We start from the raw sequence: 17812 nt of genomic DNA, 5'->3' as shown, positions 1-17812 counted from the left end.
CTCGTGTCGGGGCATTCAAGTCCATGTCAGCGAAAAGGACTTATGGCAGGTGGTCTAGTTCGTTGGACTAAGGCAAACGGCGAGGGAGTAGGTGGTAGTATGGAGGAGGTAGTAGTTCGTAGTCCAGTTGAACTTGACCAGGGTCGGTGCCAAGTGGGGAGCTTGACTTGTTCGTCTGCCGCCAATCACCGCCTTCCATCTGCCCACGTTTTTCCCCGGGCCAGCCAACTAGGCTTAGTCACCCATCAACTTGACCGCCCAGCCCGGTCCGCGGAGATTATCTGCGACTCCGGTGGAGATGCGCTACACTACGGAGTAAATCGTACAGTATTTGCAGGACCCATATATGGTATTGTCCGATCTCTAGACGTACAGAGCCGAGCCGGATCGCCGCCGAGCAGCGGAACTCGATTATCAACAGTTGGAAATGCGAGCAATATACCCTTGGTACCACAAGTTATCCAGTCCCAGCCAAAACAAACAATCCAATGTCGCGTTAAGGACCATGGACCAAACTTAAGAACAATTATGTCAGAAAAAGGAAAAGAAAAAAAGGAGAAGAAGAAGAGAAAGAAAGGACAAAGGTTGAGAGGAAGAATGAAGACGAAAGTGAGAGAAAAAAAAGAACACTTCCAGTCTGCCATTGGCAGGTCAGAAGAGTCATCAATATACAAGCAAACCATCGAAAACGAAAGAATCGAGAGAAGGTGAGAAGAAAACGGGGGATATATCAAGGTACTTAACAACAACGCGCAGTGGAATATACAATAGCAAGTAAATAGATCAGGACTCTCGGTACATCAAACACAACGGAAACCTCAAGTCAACGGCGACAAAAAGAAAAGAAGAAGATATCCAAGATAAAGATATCCAAGATGAGACGAAAGAAAAATGGAACGGAAAAAAAAAGAAGGCGCGTATGATTCGAGAACGAGAGTGTAAACGACTGAAAAAAAGGTCACGGTTAGTGCCCGGTGGTTCAAGCCGAACAAAAACCATTCAGAGATCGGTAAGCGATGTTCAACCGACCTGGGCGAGAAGGGAGCTCGAGTTTCGCATGATGTGCCACAAACAAGATAGGCTTGGTTCCATTCCCGGGCGACAGCTCCGATGAATGTATATCAGAATAGACCTTCCGGCTGTCCTTAAAAGTTCTGGGCAATACCAGCGTTTCCTTGCCGGGGGAATACAGCCGGGTTTTCAATGCGTGTATTGCGCCGTGCCTGGACGTCTCGGATCACAGGTTGGTTGCCGCTATAAGGACCATCGCCATACGCCCCATACTGCGGTTGCATGTCATTGTAATAGGGATTGTCATCATAGAACGCGCCATTGTGATGAGTTGCAGACATGTGGCTCTCCTCCGAGGCCTCCGACCGGTTTGCTGCAGAATACGCTGATGAGGCGTTCGAGGGACCGCGATGGATGTCTGTATTTCGGTTATTGGCTGCCGCCACCGGTGCTGCGCCTAGAACCCCAATTGGCTCGGTCTCTGCAGCAGCCTGCCCTTCAGAATACTGTATAGTTCCGTCACTCGGGGTGGCGGCATGGTGGTAACCAGGCGCGCTTCCAGCTTCAGACATAGCCAATCCGACTCCAGCGCTACTAGATAGATTTGTCGACGCTTTGCGACCCGCAGAAGTCGTTCCCCAGCCTCTGTATCCGGAAGTGTCGTCTTTAGGCTCGTAGGCACTGCCACCCATTACAGGTGGAAGCGTCGGGTCGTTGTTCGGATTGAAGCCGTATTCCTCCACCTCCTTCCGTCGTTCCTCTTCGGCTGCCTTCTTTCCCTTCCATTTCCTCCAGAAGTACAAGGCGGCGATGATAATCAGGGCAACGGAAACAACTGGTACGACGACGGCAACAGCTATTGTGCCACTGGCCGAAAGCCCGGAGCCTCCGGCTGCTGCAGCCGTACTGGTAGCCGATGCTGTAGCCGACGACCCGCTCGTGGCTGACGCGCTGCCTGCTGAATCTCCTGTGGAGAGAGTTGGGAGAGAGGTTGCGGTTGACGTGATTGTCAGAGTGCGTGGACCTGTGGTCCCATCGGTAGGTGACTCCGTGATTACCGAGGTAACGACAGGGGAGGTGGTGGGAGCCTCAGTGGTGCTGGTAGAAGACTCTTCAGTGGAGGATGTAGTAGGGGGGTCGCTAGAGGTTGTCGGCTGCGGTTGGGTGGTAGTAGAGCTCGATGAGCTTGAGCTTGAGGATGTGGACGAGCTTGACGACGTTGATGACGTTGACGACGTTGGGGGGTTTGAAGAGGTTGTTGGCTCAGGTTCGGGCTGGGAGGTCGTAGAAGTTTCAGCCGGCGGTACCGACGTTGTGTCGGCTTGTGTCGGCGTGGCGGCATCATTGTTGTTTGTCGTCGGCGCCGGGACTGCAACTAGAAAACATTTAGCCTCCGGGGCAAAGGGGAATCGTGCATGAATTGACTATACCTGATGATTGTGCCATCATGAACGATTGGCCCGGTGCTCACTTGTCCCGACAACTAAAAAAGCCTTGTGGAATGATATTCAATCGCTTCCACTGCGTTGCAGGCAAAAGGCGCCGCAAGGACGGTGTAAATTAAGTCGAAACGGGTCCGCTACGTTCTCTTAATATCGAACGGTGCGGCTGGAGCCGGAATGTTGATTAAAGTGGACTGAGCGAGGGATCGAACGTTCCTCAGGCGTTAGAAAATCCGAGAGAACGAGAGTCAATTATTGTAAAAGATTGCGCGCAAAGGAGAGTGCCGCCGAAACATTCCAGTAGAAGAGGCGGGATTAAGCGCGTAAAAAGAATCCGGTTTGACGAGGGTCGGCCTGTGGATAAGAGTCAGGGGGGGGGGAAGAACAACAAATCGATGGAGAGGTCAAGGAAATCCTTCCATCCGAGCGGATCGATCAAGGAAAGCAACTTACGCAAACCAAAGAGGATGCCATGAGATAACAGAATGCAATATTCACAGATTCACAAGGCAATCTAAGAAGGTAAGAGTTGAAGGGGAAATGGGTCCAGAGAAGAAGAGCGAGAAAGAGAGGGCGAGAGTGGAGATGGAAAGAGAGCGGCAGCCGAATCCTACCCAAATTACGAGTCCACCGAAAGCGGCCGGTAGTATCTATTGTACATACAGTAGGTATTATTGAGAGGGCCTGCAAGCAGGAAAGGGGTGGGGGGGATGGTGAGTGAAAGCGGAAAAACTTACCACTAACTTAGGAACTAAAGGTATGGAGAGGTACCTTATCCGTCACTCAGGTACGGTACGCCTAGACGCCTGCCGGTAAGGTACTGTCATTCTGATACCACTAAGGTATACAAGCCATGGGTACACCGTGGGGACTCCGTGGGTACTCCGTACATACAGCAGGTAAGGTAAGGTACCTTAGGTACTGTATCTACAATACAATTTACCCGAGGTCTTGTAGGTATGGAATTAGGTTAGTTATTGTAGCCTTTACAATGTGCTGTGGACCTCCAACAAGTGAGCATTAATTCTCGAACATCTAGCCCTTTCGTGTTCACTCCGTACAGAAATAAGCAGCCGTCACCTAGTTAGCCCTAACTAGTGGACGAAGATTCCGTGGGAAACAGAAATTCGGTACCAGTAAATCCCGGCGTGTTGATTTTGCCACCAATAGTTAATTATAGAAGCGCAAGCCTGCGTACGAGGACCTCATAGTCATAGTTATGTAATCCCCTGGGCGATCTGATTCAGGTATTCTATCATAAGTAGACTTACTCTGACTTGATGTGCAGAAGACTGGCACAGAGTACCCCCAAAGGACAATCACGGGCATTACGGACCAAATACGGCCTCGGTTTCTAAAATTATATTAAACCAAAGTGTAATATGATTACCGGACAGCACTGCCCGGTTGATAGGACCAACGACGGAGTACTTCGGAGAGGCTTTCAAGAGGCGAGACCGGAACACAAAGCCCATATGAAGCTTATTTCCTACCTACGGTAGATGGAAAAGCCACCAGGCTATGCAAACGCATTCGCCTTCAGGTAAGAAATTCAAAGATTCTAATAAACATCAAATAATAACAAATAAATCCCCAACCCCATCATGTTATGTGCATGTACTCCACGAGATCCAAAAGAAAAAAAGATATTGCGGATCTGACTCGGCTTCCTTCAAAGGGCTGCCAGTATGTAAGATAAAAACAAGAGGGTGAATCGTAATGCGGTGTCAAATTACCACATATATTGTGACAGAGAACAATCATTACATCAAGAATCGAAGTGGAAACGCAAAATTCAAATGGATACACGTATATTTACTGCCGCAAGTCCCAGGTCGGACGAAGGTTCGACCTCAAGTCATCCTTCGTACCTACAGTATCCGCGGGTAGGCGGCTGACACGGTACGCACCAGTGCGAATATTATGCAAATGGGTGGATGAAACCCCAGTCCGGTTGCTGTGGATGCTGCCGGCGTCACTTGCAGTCTCTGTATTCTTGAAGCGAGGCGGAGGAGCAAAGTCCAAATTGTCGTACGTTCCCGATTTGCGCAATGCGTGTCTAGAGGTTGTCAGTACTTGGGTTTCATCCTTCTTTTTGGATCGGCTTTTTAACACTTACGGGCTTGGCATTGCCGAGAGCTCATTGAACGCAGAGACAAGCGGAGTGTGAGCTCGCATACCGGGACTGAAGGGCCGCAACCCACCTAGGGGGGTCTCCGGCCGACCATCCCTCTGGTCTCTGAAGCTCTTTCCGGGTGCATAATCAATGGCTCCCAGGATAGAATCATCGTTTAACATGTGTGGGGTGGGCAGAATCTGAAGGGGAGCGGGAGGCGGAGCGGGCTTGCGTGGTGCGCGAGGACCAGGCATCCGGTTAGAGGCAGAAGAAAAGGCCCGAGGACCCGGGGATCCAAAACGTTCACTGAAGCCGCTGACCGAACCCGATGCCATATGCCTGCTTGCTCCTTGGAATCTCGGAGGCGCGCGTGGCGGTGGGGTCATAGCGCGACGAGTCACCGGCTCCGCAAACGGTGCGGGAACTGGATCGTAGTCGTACATGTAGCCATCGTCATGGTACATTTCCGGGCCGAAATCTCCGTAGTAGGTGGTCTCCCTTCCAGTCTTGCTCTCGTCGAAATATTCCTTGTAGAAAGACCGGATCCGATTGGCGCGCTGTTCGGGGTTGTCCGAGGGGTCCTCCGGAGGCAATGGACGAAGGCCGAGGGTCATCCGGCGAGTCTCTCGGCGAGGGTCCACGCTGAGACGCTGAGAGCGGGCCACGTCCTCAGAAGGTGCATTCGAGGCTGAGGGGTCGAATCCCGGGGTATCCGCAACTCCATGGATATTCACAGCTGGAACAGAAGGCTTCAGCGCACCATTGATCTCAAGATCGCCTGAATGCGAGCCAGCGGATTCGTTGTTTGAGGTTGTCTGTGCGTTGGTGTTCTCATAGCTTGAGCCAGTGGCAGTTGTATTCTTGGCACCGCCTGCAATGTCCATTGGCTCATTGATTGTTGGAGCACCGGGGATGAGGACGGGGCTTGGACTTCTTGGTAGGTCCAACTGGAAGCCAAGGTCGTGTTCCGGATGATTACCAATTGTGCCATGATCGGCAGGGGGGGAATTGTATAACGGCGGAGATGAGCGGGACATTCTCTGGGCGTTTCGAAGCAGGCCCTGATTCATATCTTCGCCCAGGGCACCTTTTCCAGTCGAGCCTGCGAAGCTCGAGGCGTCGTCGTGCAAGGCCCTTTGATGCGACCTGACTGATACACTGTCACCTGGGGCATACGTAGCAGAGCGGTATTTGTCATCCGCCACGCCGATAGTCCTTGAAAGAGAGTGGAGAGACTCCCTGGATCCCTGGAGGCCCGGGGGAAGCAGGTACGGACTTGGCCCAATATCCAGCGACACTCCTTTGGCATGGTTGTATGCTGCATCTGGCTTTTCTGTCTGGCGCATGGATTTTCCGCCCGCAGTAGGCCCCAAATCCAATCCGAAATCGAGGGATTTATGCTTGTCATTGGCATCTTCACTCCTGAGCTTTTTAACATTGCGTCGGTGGAGATAAATCAGAACCAGTACGGCACACACAATGGGAACTCTGCTAGGTGGTCAGCCGCGGCGGGGTAGAAGGAGGCGGAAACGAGCAGGTCAAGTAATTCCGTAACATACACTGCTCCTAGGACAACGGGTAACGTAGTGGTTGTTGTCGTGCTGGTGGGCTTTTCGCAGCTACCAGAGTTGTCTCCTGATCCACAGGTCTGTGTACTTGAGCTGCCGGTTTCTGTGGAAGGCATGGGTTCCCTTTTTACCAGGGTCGGGGCTTCATGGCCCAGGAGAATTGGTTGTCGGAGGTGAGGGATGCTACCCCGGCGGCGAACCATATGCATGCCATGGCGTGGCAGTTGCTGATGTTGATGGTGATGGTGCATGATCGTCCTGACTTGTGATTACGAATGAATCGCGAGTCGGAGACTCCAATGGAGCCCAAACAGTTTGAATATGACGAGCGCTGGATTTGCTAGTGAAGTCGAACGGAAAGGAAAAAGTCAACCCCTGAATGTTGATGCCTGAGGATCATTTAAGATGAGAAAGCAGGGTCTTGTCAAGTTGTTTCGGGAGATAATTAGTTGGATATGTTATCGGTTGACTGGATCAAAGAGCGACGGCTGCTAGTCAAGGAATGATGGAATTGAGTTGATATGCGGTCTTGCGATTTGAAAGAATGAATATATGCCTGAGTTCCCCTAATGAATGGCAGCGGCTTGGCCTGGAAAAAAATCTATAAAAGATGGAACGGAATTTAAGAAAAAAAAAATGAAGAAGAAACCAAAAAAGAATTGAAAGCAGAAGATAAAAAAAAAACAACAGATGCCGGAAAGGGGGAAAACAGAGCAAAAGGAAGGTAAAGAGTGGTGATGAAATAAAACAAAAAAAGGAAAAGGAGAGATAAAAATGGGGGGAGGAAGAGAAGAGGAGAGAGGGAGAGAGGGAAGACGGAGGGAGAGGAGCTAGGAGCCTAGGCTACATAAGCAAACGATTCAGCGATTTAGCGGTCTAGATGGTCTGTTATGGTTGTAACTCGATGTGGGGAGGCCTGACAAGCCTAGATTGGGGGCATACGGTCGAGTGGTAGACACCTTAACCTAGATAGGACGATAGGATTTAGCTATGGAGGATTCAGCCCCTAGTCCTACTAAGTGGTAAGGAGTATGGCGTGGCAGATACTTGCCCTCGATGGTCTAAACGGCCAGGGCTGTGCTTACCTACCTAGAGGTTCCAATAATCATGAATTGTATGAACCTACCATATGCAGGTACGGCCTTGGTGTAGGTTCAGGCCCTCTTCTATTAATCTAAATCCAGGGTTGTAAACAGCCGACTCCACCCATCCTAGGGAAACAATCAATATACGGATACGAAGCACTCAGTAGTACCCTGCACCAATCCAAGTCAGGGAGTAGCAGATCAAGACATCGAAAAGCAAGGCGACATCTCTGGAGTACAGCGATACCTGCCATCCCCTGAATAAAAACCCGGCACGGCAGGTGGGGCGTCAATCTCTTTTAGTGTCAGGAACCCGCATGGCCCCCATCCAATCCGTAATCTGCCATTGTCGGACCATCGGTTTAGTTGGTTAGTTGGTGGGGTGCAAGGGACCGGGTAAGACACTTACCAAGTATCGTACTCCCGTGGTTACAGACTTACAGTACCTCCTTACTGAGTACGCCGCTTGCGTAGTACTAACAAGTTGATACCTTATTCCGTAATCAGTAGTGATCACTCAATGGCAAGGGACAGGCCCTGGTTGTTTGGGGTAGACGACTTCCGCGGTAGATATAGAACAATCCATCAGGAATTCAGGAAATATAAAATGGTGATACGACGTGGCTCACATGGATGTAGTTACATACCCAGGATCTACTCCGTACTGACTACACAATCTGGCCGTATATGAACCAACGTCGTGTCGATTAGAAAGGGAAAAAACAGTTGACCTAACGCGTCATGGAAAATTTCTCATCATATTAGTCTCCTCTATGCGTTACTGGGCTTAAAGTCATATCAGTTGACCCATCAATGCTCATGCTGCAGTGCACGCCGATGTCCCATGTGCTGTTCTCTTCCAAATGCAAGATAATAGCGCATGGCCACACCATTGCCCACCAGCCGAGTGCAAAGACTAGCCGGGGAGGGCATGACTGTAAAACAGAAAGAAAAAGGAAAGAAGAGCGACAAAGATCGCCAAACATTGTAATGCTCACACAAGAACCGCCAAAGTATGCAAACACAAGTCATAAAGAGAATATACACCAACAATTGCACCTGTACAAAACAGAATTCTTTTCTGACAACCAGATTCATTAGCAACAGCTTCCCAACAATGGCAATAAAGACAATAAGGAAAAATATGCGGGAAAAGAAGTGAAAGGAGGGAAGTCCATGAGAACGTGGGCTTTTTTTGGTTTCTCAGGTCATCTCGTACACCCAGACACCAACCAGTGCAGGGCGGTTAGGTATTTGTAGAATACAGAGGAAATAAGAAGGATGTGGACACGAATGAAATCGTCGTTAGTTCACAATGGAAAATTGAGGCGGGGGTGGAGCGGCTTCAAGCAGCACAGCGAGTCCTAAAGTTCGACAACTGCTCACTGGAGGGTTTCTTGAAGATCCGACTGAATGGCGGGTTGGGTGTGTGTATGATCTCGTTGGGGTCGATAGCAACCCCTTCTGCTTTGCGGATCACATCTTTCAAAGCACGAGTGACAACGCCGGCGCGGATGACGAGGTCGCGGAGAGACTGCGTATCGAAGGGGAGCTTTTTGGATTTGGGCAATTGAGCTTCGTTCAAAGCCGGGTCCGGGGACACTCGTTGTCGATAGATCAAATCTAACACGGAATTGGCCTTGGCGGGGATTTCCTTATCATCCGCCGCGTGAGAGTGAATGGAGTTTGAGTGCTCTGAAAAAGAAGGCTGCCAGGACTCTCCACTCGCCCGCTTGAAGGTGTCATTTGTTGAGGATTCGCCCTCGGAATCATCGAAACTGAAGGTAAGAGAAGAGGGCGATCCGGGAGGGGAAGGATTCGCGTCCTCATCATCAAGTGTGGCAAGGTCGACTATACCCTCTGCTTCCTTCCATAACTCACTCGACGGGCCACGGACGATACCGAGAAAGCTAGCTTGATGCCGAAGGCGCTTGAGTTCTTCAACCAACAGGGTCAACTCTTGCACCTGTCCAAATTGCCCATGGAGACTCGCTTGCCGGTCCATTATCGCCTGGGGCACTAGCATACCACGCTGCGGAACATCGGGATTCCTATTCGGCTTAATACCCTCGCTGGCGGTGCTGTCGTCCGCATCTTCGAACTCGAAGTCACTATCCCAATCCTCGCTTACCCCTTTACTCCCCAGGCCCCAAGTTCCAAATTTGCCGGATGTTTGACGTGATTCATTAGTCGTCGGGGGCTCCCTTGACACGGGAACACTTTGACTTCGTAGATGCAACGTGCTTGGCGCCTTCCGCCCGTGGGGACGGCTTCCCCGAGCCTCAGGCCCGTGTTTGCCGTGAACGGTACGTGGTCGACCATCGGACCCTGGAGCTTCACGATCGTTTTTTGGCTGTTCGGACCAGTCAAATATGTTTACTCTCGGATAAGCTTCCAGAGACTCGTGAGTCAAGTCCCGCGCATTTGTTCCGGCGATCCGCAGAGGGAATGCTGCTCTTCTTGGCGAATCGCAAGGTTGTAGAATCTGCTCCCCTGCTTCCCCGGGTAACGCAGCGACAAGGCTGAGAGCATCCTCATCGTCAGTAAGGTCGGATGGAAAGGAAATCTTGCTATCGCCATCCCCCAGGCCATCAGCCTCTCGGATACCTTGGGTAGAGAAGCGAATGGAAGCTACATCTTCACCGAGATCATGAGGGCCGTTTTTCATGGCTTGGGGATTACGACTGCTGGTTTGATGGGAATCGCCGGGTTTGCCTGACTCCGAATTTCTGCAGTATGACGGTGTACCCTGGTCAAAGATGGCTTCAATCCGGGGCGCCTGGAGACCAGCGGTACTATTAGTCGTAAGATGCGTGCGAATGGAGTCGAAAGCGGTGTCACTCAAAAAATCCGTGTCGTCTTCGTCACCAGATGTGAAGATACGGGTATCATCAGATCCGATAACCGTGGAGGCGGGATCGGAGGCAGCGATCGAATGTCGCTTAGAACGAAGACGCATAGACCCATACAAACTCGACAAAGCTATCGTGTCTGATGGAAGCGGATATTGTCCGATGTCTTGAGAGTGACCTGTATTGGCACGAGAACGGGGAATTGTTTTGTTTCGTGGCGCCATGACTCCCGAGGTTAGTGGCAGGAAGGCTTCCACCCGGGAAGAATGGTGGGGACGATCGAAGACGGTTGGGTCAGTTATATTCCGTCTCGATCGTTGAGCAGGGAAGGGGGCTCCTTCCAGTTTGGATAGGTTGGGTAGAGGGGAAGAGATCGCTCTGCGTTTGGGATGCGCGAGAGAGCCATTATTAAGTGCCGAGCCGTCCACGAGTCGCGGGCTTGGTGCTGACGCTTTAGGATCTGTTTCACCAGCCAACGACAGTTGACGACCTTTGGTCTCTGCCGAGGAATGCGTTTCCGATTCCGAAGATATAGTTTGGGTGGGCTTGAATGGGTTGCGAAACTCGACTGGGGAGCTATGGGCAGATTCCTCGTGGCGAGTACTCTGTTTATGTTCCTTGTTGATCAGAGAAGTCGCCAGGAGCAAAGCCGGAAAAGTGTCCGCTCGAGGGATAATTCGCCGTAGACCTTGGTCCTTGGGTTTTGTTGTGGTTGAGAATCTGCGAATCGGTCTGTCAGACAGCACGGTAGGGTCCGCGTTCAAATATGGCCGCCAACCCCCATTGTCTGTAGAGAGTCCGACCGGAGCCTGGCTTGCAGAATCGGGTGCCAAACCGGGCTCGAAGCACAGACTTTGAGTCGCCTTGTGTCCCCCAGTCTCGCGCCGTTGATAGCTCGTCGCCGGTCTGCGTAGTGCAGATGCAGATGGGGAAGGAGGGGCGTGGGGGAAGAGAGGAATGGCGTGCTGTGATGGAGGTCGCTTAACAAGTTTATTCGGCGCTCGACGCTGGCCGGAAGAACCGAGCCCTGGGCTCGCAGGGCCGTTTATTGATGGAGAATGAGGGGGTTGGTAAGAATAACGGTTCTCAGGTTGAAATGATAGGCGTCGCATCCAGGACGAGGACGGTCGCCGGCTATGGGAGGCCGGTGAGGAATCCTCCACGATGCGCAGCGGTGGATTTGACAAGGTTTGACCGCGGCGACGTAATAGTATCCCTGCAAGAGAAGATTTCCTCCGCGAAATCATAGATCCAGGGTGGTCTTCATTGGGCGTGCCATTCGATTTTCCGGGGCTGGACTTAGGGATCTCGGAGGGATCTTCCGTCGCCACCGCAGGTTGAAGAGATATCGGGCGTACATTATTAGATGACGGAGATTCGGGCGAGTCTATTGTATGCGCGCATTGATTATGCAGAGGGGAGGTTTTTTTCCGAAATCGTCCGAGCTTGGGGGGATCTCGGTCGACGCGACCGAGAGCAAGGCCGGCTGCTGCAATACCAACAGTGCTAGTTGCACATAGCTGAGAATCTTTGTCAGTTCCGCGGACTATCACGTACCAAAGCGACCACTAGAGCAGAGCAGACCCGGGCCCTCAAAGGCCATGTTATGTTCTTTGCCCTCTCCTCTAGCCCTTTGAGACCACAGATGGACAGAAATCGTTAGGGACACTCACCGTTGACACATGCTCCATCTTTATAGGCGCCGGGAATAATAACAAAGCACCATGAAGCTTAGATTAGCAACATCGATAATACAGGTAACTGGCATCCCATCTGCATTATGATGCACAAGGAAAATTAGCTGGCTCGCCACATCTAGATAAATGCGACTTGCAAATGCTTAGATTTGATGCTTCGCGAAAGGACCACGGATAAAGAAAGACACCGAGCAGAGTAGAGCAAAGCGAAGCAAAGAATAGAATGCACGGGGGGCAATGTGGGTTTGTCTTCAATAACAAGCGCGATGCGAAATTGCGTGAATGGTTGTTCTGCAGGTGAGGGGGAGGATGAGGGAAGGGTGTTTAGAGGACACCGAAGGAATGGGGAAGGTCGAGGGAAGACCGAAAGGAATGTAGTCAAGGGCTGGGGAAGGAGGAAAAGACAGGGAGACCGGATTACAAAAGTAGAAAAAGAACACGAAAAAAAGAAAAAGGTAAGAAAAGAAGAAGAAAAGAAACGACTACAACGGCGACTGAAGCTCGGACTGACAGTCGCAGACGGAAAAAAGGAAGACTGACTGACTGCTGCGAGTTTAGCTATGCAGAGCAAGCAGCAGAAAGACAACAATAAAAACAACAACAACAACAATAATAAAAATAATAAGACGAGGAGGTCATCGATCCAAGCAAGGCCAGCCAGAGAGAGAGCGAGAAGAGCGAGCGAGTGGGACGCGGCGGCCACCTTCTTTTCCTTCCCACGGGCGATGTTCGTCTGGTTCGAGTCGGAACTAAACTAGACTAAAAACTAACTGGAGAGGAATGAATGGGTCACGCTAGGAGGTTCCCACCCCCAGCACACCACCGCAAGGTACGAGGGAAATTAGATGAAGAGGAAGAGGTAAGGAAATGGAGGATAAATGCTCCTTGAGTACAACAAGGTTCTAGCTCTACTCCGTATGGATACGCAACAGTCGAAGTGAGGCTTCTGGAAGCACGACGGACGGAGATATAACAGGACTACAATATTAGTATCGTTATTATTATGTACAGAAGGCGGGTTCGTAGGTCGGTGTAGATATTCTTGGGGAGTAACTATGGCAGGACTCCCTAGGGGGAGGTTCTCTCTCCCTTTTTTTTTTCCCTTCTAGTTTCTTTTAGAATTATTGATAAGGAACAAGGGAGGGAAAAAAGGGAGAAAGAGAGCGAAGGGAGATAATCCCAGAACCATCACAATCTCGCACTTTAAAATCCGGCCATACTAAATGACTTAGTGTGCACGATCCCCTGGAGATGATCGGATTGCCGAACGGGTGCTGGCTGAGGTTATGTAAGACTGTAAGATTCATCGTCATCGTTTGATAAACAGAATGATAGATCCTCCTCTCAAGGGATACGGGGATAGATATGACCTACTAGGTAGAATGAACCCTTACCGGTTACCAGTCATTATCGAGGATAATTTAAATTCTAGAACCCGCCCTGGCCCCTCCGGCCGTCTAAACTATCGTCTTCGATTCGATTGCCCTCCGTAATCCGTCGCTGGACAGCTAAGCGCTGGCTGAAACGCGGCTGGCCCGATCCCCCACTTGATAGTCAGCATCTGCAGACCGGGCTGGCTGAGAATCCTCCCTAGGTTACTACTAACTAGCGAGCTAGTTAGTTACTCCCTGGTTACTGGTTACTCGGTAAATAAATAAACCAGGAGCAGAATCAGAATCAGAACCGTGCTCTGTAGGCAGCCTGCCAAACAAGATATTCGTTAATCTATCATAAATCATGGCAACCGCGCGTTCCAAGGAATCGCCGTCGAGGGAACGGCCGGGATGCTCCAGTTTCCAAGCTTTGCGAGGGTTTATCCAATTTAGTTGGTCATTAGCTTCCCATGCTTCGGGTTGGGTCCTTGGAACCAATTCCCGCGCCCCCCAAAAGATGACGACAGGGGACCGGATTCCGATTACCCACTCGCTCTCGGGCGGTTGCCCATTGTGCCAACCGTTTGTCTCGTCCGGAGTGTGTCGTTGATGCTGTAGGACGCTCGTGATTGGCAGCGCCCGGGGTCGATCTCCTGTGATCGATCCGATTTCTTGGAGGAGAACGTGGACTGCTGCTGCAACTGCAAGTCTCTCGGTCATGTTTTGGACCGGGGTCTCTCGTCCAGTCAACTCCACAGATCGGTAAAACCTTGAAACTTGAAGCCTACCCGGGAGGTCAGAATTGGACTTGTCGGCCATCCAGAATTTCTTCCGCAAGCCACGTCAAGCAAGGCCAACACGTTCACCGCCCCTCTCACGTGATCGTAGGGGCCCGCATTCTTTGTCTGCTAGATCGGATCATCGTCATAATTTAAGAGATTTACGGAGTACGCCGGACTAACAGCTAGTACCTACTATCTGCCCTTAATTCTGAAGTCCGAACCTAACCAACCGTGTATATACTCCGTAGCGGTACTACACAGCTAACAGCTTCGAGCTTAAATCCATTATCTGGTAACCAACTGAGTATGAGTAGTTGCGAGGAGAACAGCTGTGGCGGTCGTGAGCGGCAAAATCGTCCCCTCCCTTACTCAGCGAGATCTAACTGTGTACATAAAAATTGTACACACACGATTGAATTCTACTAGCCCAAGTTGCTTTGGGGATTTTGGCGCAAAAGAATTAGCAAGATAAAATGAATGGAAGAAAGAAGATGGTAGCGCCAATACATAGTCAACAATGGGTCTACAGGCAATGAGTTTGATCGGAAGGGATAGTTACAAGAAGAACCGTTCGGCTGGCGAGTGCAAACCTGACAATTACTAACCTCAGGCATCTAAACCATTTTTACCGCTTGAACTCCACAAACCCGCGACTCTCTCTCTGTCTTGGTAAGTTGGTGCCCTTTAGAGAAATTAGGCTGTGCAACAGCTAGTAAAGAGCGCTGCTTTGTCAGTATACTGTCTCTTGTGAGCTAAACAATTATTGCACACAATTTTTTTTCCCTATTTCCCCTCCCTAACCGTTCTGCCATCTCTTAGAGCCCGTGCCACCTAGATACCTCTTTAAAAATGGAGGCGGAACTCCAGTCACAGATTCCTGGTCTTGACCATGTGATCTCAGAGTATTCTGTGGTAAGGGCCCGGGTGATACATATGCATATAATAATTTTTGATCATGAGTTTGGCCTAATTGATTATAGGGATATTTGACCCATGCCTCGAAGGCTTACGTCGAGGACGCTAACGCTCCGTCCCCTATATCGGAAGCTGCTGATATGGTTACCGAGCTTTTGCTTTCCGCCTCGGGAGATTTCTCACCCCAGAATGAAAGCTCTATTAGAAACCTAGTGGAGAAGTTCATATCTTCGCTGAGCGCTTCTGATGACGTCGACGGGGAGCGCCGGCAGATGCCATTCACTGCCAAAAAGTTGGATCAGGCCATCAACGTTGGCTCCCAGAGGAACGTTTCCTCGACTCTAGGCCTTGCTGGAGGTAATGTGGACCTGGAGTCCGCCAACTCTAGGAAGGTGGAGTCTCGTGTAGACCGAAAGAAGCTCGAGAAGGCAGAACGTAAGATTCGTGCCAAGCAGGAGAAGAAACAAATGAAGACCGTGCAGTATGAATCGTCACGTCTTCTGAACCAACCGGACAGTACCATGTCCTACGAAGAATTCTTTATGGCTGTCAATCCTCTCCAGTTGGGTTCCGACTCACAGGCCAAGAGCAAGGATATCAAGGTCGACAGTATCGATATTTCTGTCGGTGGCCTCCGTATCCTAACTGATGCCTCTCTTACTCTGGCCTATGGGCGTCGGTATGGTCTCGTGGGTCAAAACGGTATCGGTAAAAGTACCCTTCTGCGGGCGTTGAGCCGCAGAGAGGTGGCTGTTCCTAGCCATATATCAATTCTTCACGTCGAGCAAGAAGTAGGTCACTTGTTTCCCTCCCCCAATGTCTCTCTCCAACGAGCCCATAACTGAACGTCGACCTTGTTAATTTAGATCATGGGCGATGATACCCCTGCCATCCAAGCAGTATTGGATGCCGACGTGTGGCGCAAACGCCTGCTGGCCGATCAAGATGTTAGTATCCCATCTCTGTTATCGACTTTGCCTGCATATGCGTGTTAACCTTCTACCACAGAAAATCTCGAAACAGCTGGCTTCCCTCGAAGCGGAAAGATCCTCAATGGCAGACACCTCGAAAGATGCAGCCAGACTGGATCATGAGAGAGAGGGCCTTGATATCACCCTGAGTGATATTCATTCCAAGCTTGCAGAGATGGAGTCGGACAAAGCAGAGTCTCGTGCGGCCAGTATCTTGGCGGGTCTTGGTTTCTCGCCTGAAAGACAGCAATTTGCGACGAAGACCTTCTCTGGTGGTTGGCGTATGAGATTGGCTCTCGCCCGAGCTTTGTTCTGCGAACCAGACTTACTTCTGCTGGATGGTAGGCCTTCTTTTCACCTATTCATGTCCTTACTGGAAACGCCTAACTCTGTACAGAACCGTCCAACATGTTGGATGTTCCGTCCATTACGTTCTTGTCCAATTATCTCCAGTCTTATCCTAGCACCGTGCTGGTGGTTTCGCACGATCGAGCCTTCTTGAACGAGGTTGCTACAGATATCATGCATCAGCACTCCGAGAGACTCGATTACTACAAGGGCGCCAATTTCGGTGAGTTTCCTGCGGTCATGGTGTCGATAGACCCGAGCTAACTACTTTCACAGATTCCTTCTATGCGACGAAGGAGGAGAGGAAGAAGAATGCGAAGCGTGAATACGAGAAGCAGATGGCTGAACGGGCACACCTGCAAGGTGCGGTACCCCATATATCAATCAATTGTTCAAGCAGACTGACAACTTCAATTTAGCGTTTATCGACAAATTCAGGTACAACGCGGCCAAGTCGTCCGAGGCACAATCGAGAATCAAAAAGCTCGAGAAGATGCCCGTCTTGGAAGCCCCCGAGGCCGATTATGTGGTTCATTTCAAATTCCCAGAGGTCGAGAAACTATCTCCTCCCATTGTGCAGATGTCCGAGGTTGCCTTTGGATATACCAAAGACCGCCCCCTTCTTAAGAATGTTGACCTTGACGTTCAGCTTGATTCCCGTATCGGCATTGTTGGACCTAACGGTGCCGGTAAGACAACTGTGTTGAAGCTCCTCACAAACCAGCTCCAACCCACCTCTGGTCTTATCTCGCAAAATGCTAGGCTGCGAGTTGGATTCTTCGCCCAGCATCACGTGGATGCGTTGGATCTCACTACTAGTGCGGTGAGCTTCATGGCAAAGACATACCCTGGAAAGACGGATGAGGACTACCGGAGACATCTGGGCGCGTACGTTTGAGACCCATCCCCTGATATAAATCGTACCTGGTTGAAGGGCGACTAACGTTTGGCTTTCCTTTGATTAGCTTCGGTATCACTGGCATGACAGGTCTCCAGCGAATGGAACTCCTGTCCGGAGGTCAAAAATCTCGTGTCGCTTTCGCCTGCTTGTCCTTGACGAACCCTCATATTCTCGTGCTCGACGAACCGTCCAATCACCTTGATATCGAAGGTATGGACGCATTGTCCGAAGCTTTACAGAACTTTGAAGGAGGTGTTGTCATGGTGTCTCACGACGTGACGATGCTGCAGAATGTCTGCACTAGTCTCTGGGTGTGTGACAACGGCACGGTGGAGAAATTCGATGGCACTGTCAATGCCTACAAGAAAAAGATCAGTGCGCAGGCCAATGAAGCTGGTGTTGCGGTAGCCCACTAATCAGACCGTTCCTTGGTCGTTATATCTATCTCTGGAATAAGCCCTTAGGCTGGTGGTCAATGTGAAATACCTCATCACTTCATTTCATCACGCATGAATCTCAGTATAATCTGTTGTACGGAGTAGGTTAAGTGGGTCGGTCCCGTGGGTGGACTGCCAAGCGCCACCGCCCCGGGCTGGACGTCTATCGGTTATCCTTATCTATCCCGTACCATCTTCTGTAGTACTCTGTACTTTCCCCGGCTCCCGTCCGACTCTACATGCTTGTCTGTGTTGGTTCTTGTTTGTCTTCTTTTGTGGATGTTCCTGTCTTTCTGAAACTCAATTGCCACGTG

The 17812-nt window shown here is 50.6% G+C and overlaps 6 protein-coding genes across 7 annotated transcripts; 2 read left to right on the top strand and 4 right to left on the bottom strand.

The window, feature by feature from the left end:
• Positions 1-1145: 1145 nt before the first annotated feature.
• LDX57_006553 (uncharacterized protein) lies at positions 1146-1703 on the bottom strand (the record flags this gene model as incomplete). Its single annotated transcript, XM_046088266.1, has 1 exon — positions 1146-1703. One exon carries the CDS (start codon positions 1701-1703, stop codon positions 1146-1148), a length of 558 nt encoding a protein of 185 aa, XP_045944236.1.
• Positions 1704-1821: 118 nt separating this feature from the next.
• LDX57_006552 (uncharacterized protein) lies at positions 1822-2430 on the top strand (the record flags this gene model as incomplete). Its single annotated transcript, XM_046088265.1, has 1 exon — positions 1822-2430. The coding sequence occupies one exon, from the start codon at positions 1822-1824 to the stop codon at positions 2428-2430; it is 609 nt and encodes a 202-aa protein (XP_045944235.1).
• Positions 2431-4268: 1838 nt separating this feature from the next.
• Positions 4269-5915, bottom strand: LDX57_006551 (uncharacterized protein; the record flags this gene model as incomplete). The annotated part of the gene is made up of 2 exons (XM_046088264.1): positions 4269-4512; positions 4573-5915. 2 exons carry the CDS (start codon positions 5913-5915, stop codon positions 4269-4271), a joined length of 1587 nt encoding a protein of 528 aa, XP_045944234.1.
• A 1924-nt stretch (positions 5916-7839) lies between these two features.
• On the bottom strand, positions 7840-12298 carry LDX57_006550 (uncharacterized protein). Its single transcript, XM_046088263.1, has 2 exons — positions 11748-12298; positions 7840-11594 (listed from the first exon to the last, which is right to left on the bottom strand). Exons 1-2 carry the CDS (start codon positions 11763-11765, stop codon positions 8568-8570), a joined length of 3045 nt encoding a protein of 1014 aa, XP_045944233.1. The 5' UTR covers positions 11766-12298; the 3' UTR covers positions 7840-8567.
• A 590-nt stretch (positions 12299-12888) lies between these two features.
• LDX57_006549 (uncharacterized protein) lies at positions 12889-14107 on the bottom strand. The gene has a single exon (XM_046088262.1). It carries the CDS (start codon positions 13961-13963, stop codon positions 13385-13387), a length of 579 nt encoding a protein of 192 aa, XP_045944232.1. The 5' UTR covers positions 13964-14107; the 3' UTR covers positions 12889-13384.
• Positions 14108-14825: 718 nt separating this feature from the next.
• On the top strand, positions 14826-17602 carry GCN20. 2 transcript variants are annotated; one of them, XM_046088260.1, is made up of 7 exons: positions 14826-15632; positions 15708-15788; positions 15850-16153; positions 16210-16383; positions 16437-16523; positions 16580-17048; positions 17126-17602. In XM_046088260.1, the coding sequence occupies exons 1-7, from the start codon at positions 14982-14984 to the stop codon at positions 17475-17477; spliced, it is 2118 nt and encodes a 705-aa protein (XP_045944230.1). In that variant the 5' UTR covers positions 14826-14981; the 3' UTR covers positions 17478-17602. The 2 variants fall into 2 exon arrangements, with proteins under 2 accessions (XP_045944230.1, XP_045944231.1); XM_046088261.1 differs by having other exon boundaries at positions 15708-16153.
• The last annotated feature ends 210 nt before the right edge of the window (positions 17603-17812 follow it).

Source organism: Aspergillus melleus (genome assembly GCF_016097325.1).
Source record: "Aspergillus melleus strain CBS 546.65 chromosome Unknown contig3, whole genome shotgun sequence".
In the NCBI taxonomy this organism is placed as follows: domain Eukaryota; kingdom Fungi; phylum Ascomycota; class Eurotiomycetes; order Eurotiales; family Aspergillaceae; genus Aspergillus; species Aspergillus melleus.
The sequence above is the reverse complement of the archived record's forward strand: the minus strand, read 5'-3'. Positions and strand labels throughout refer to the sequence as shown.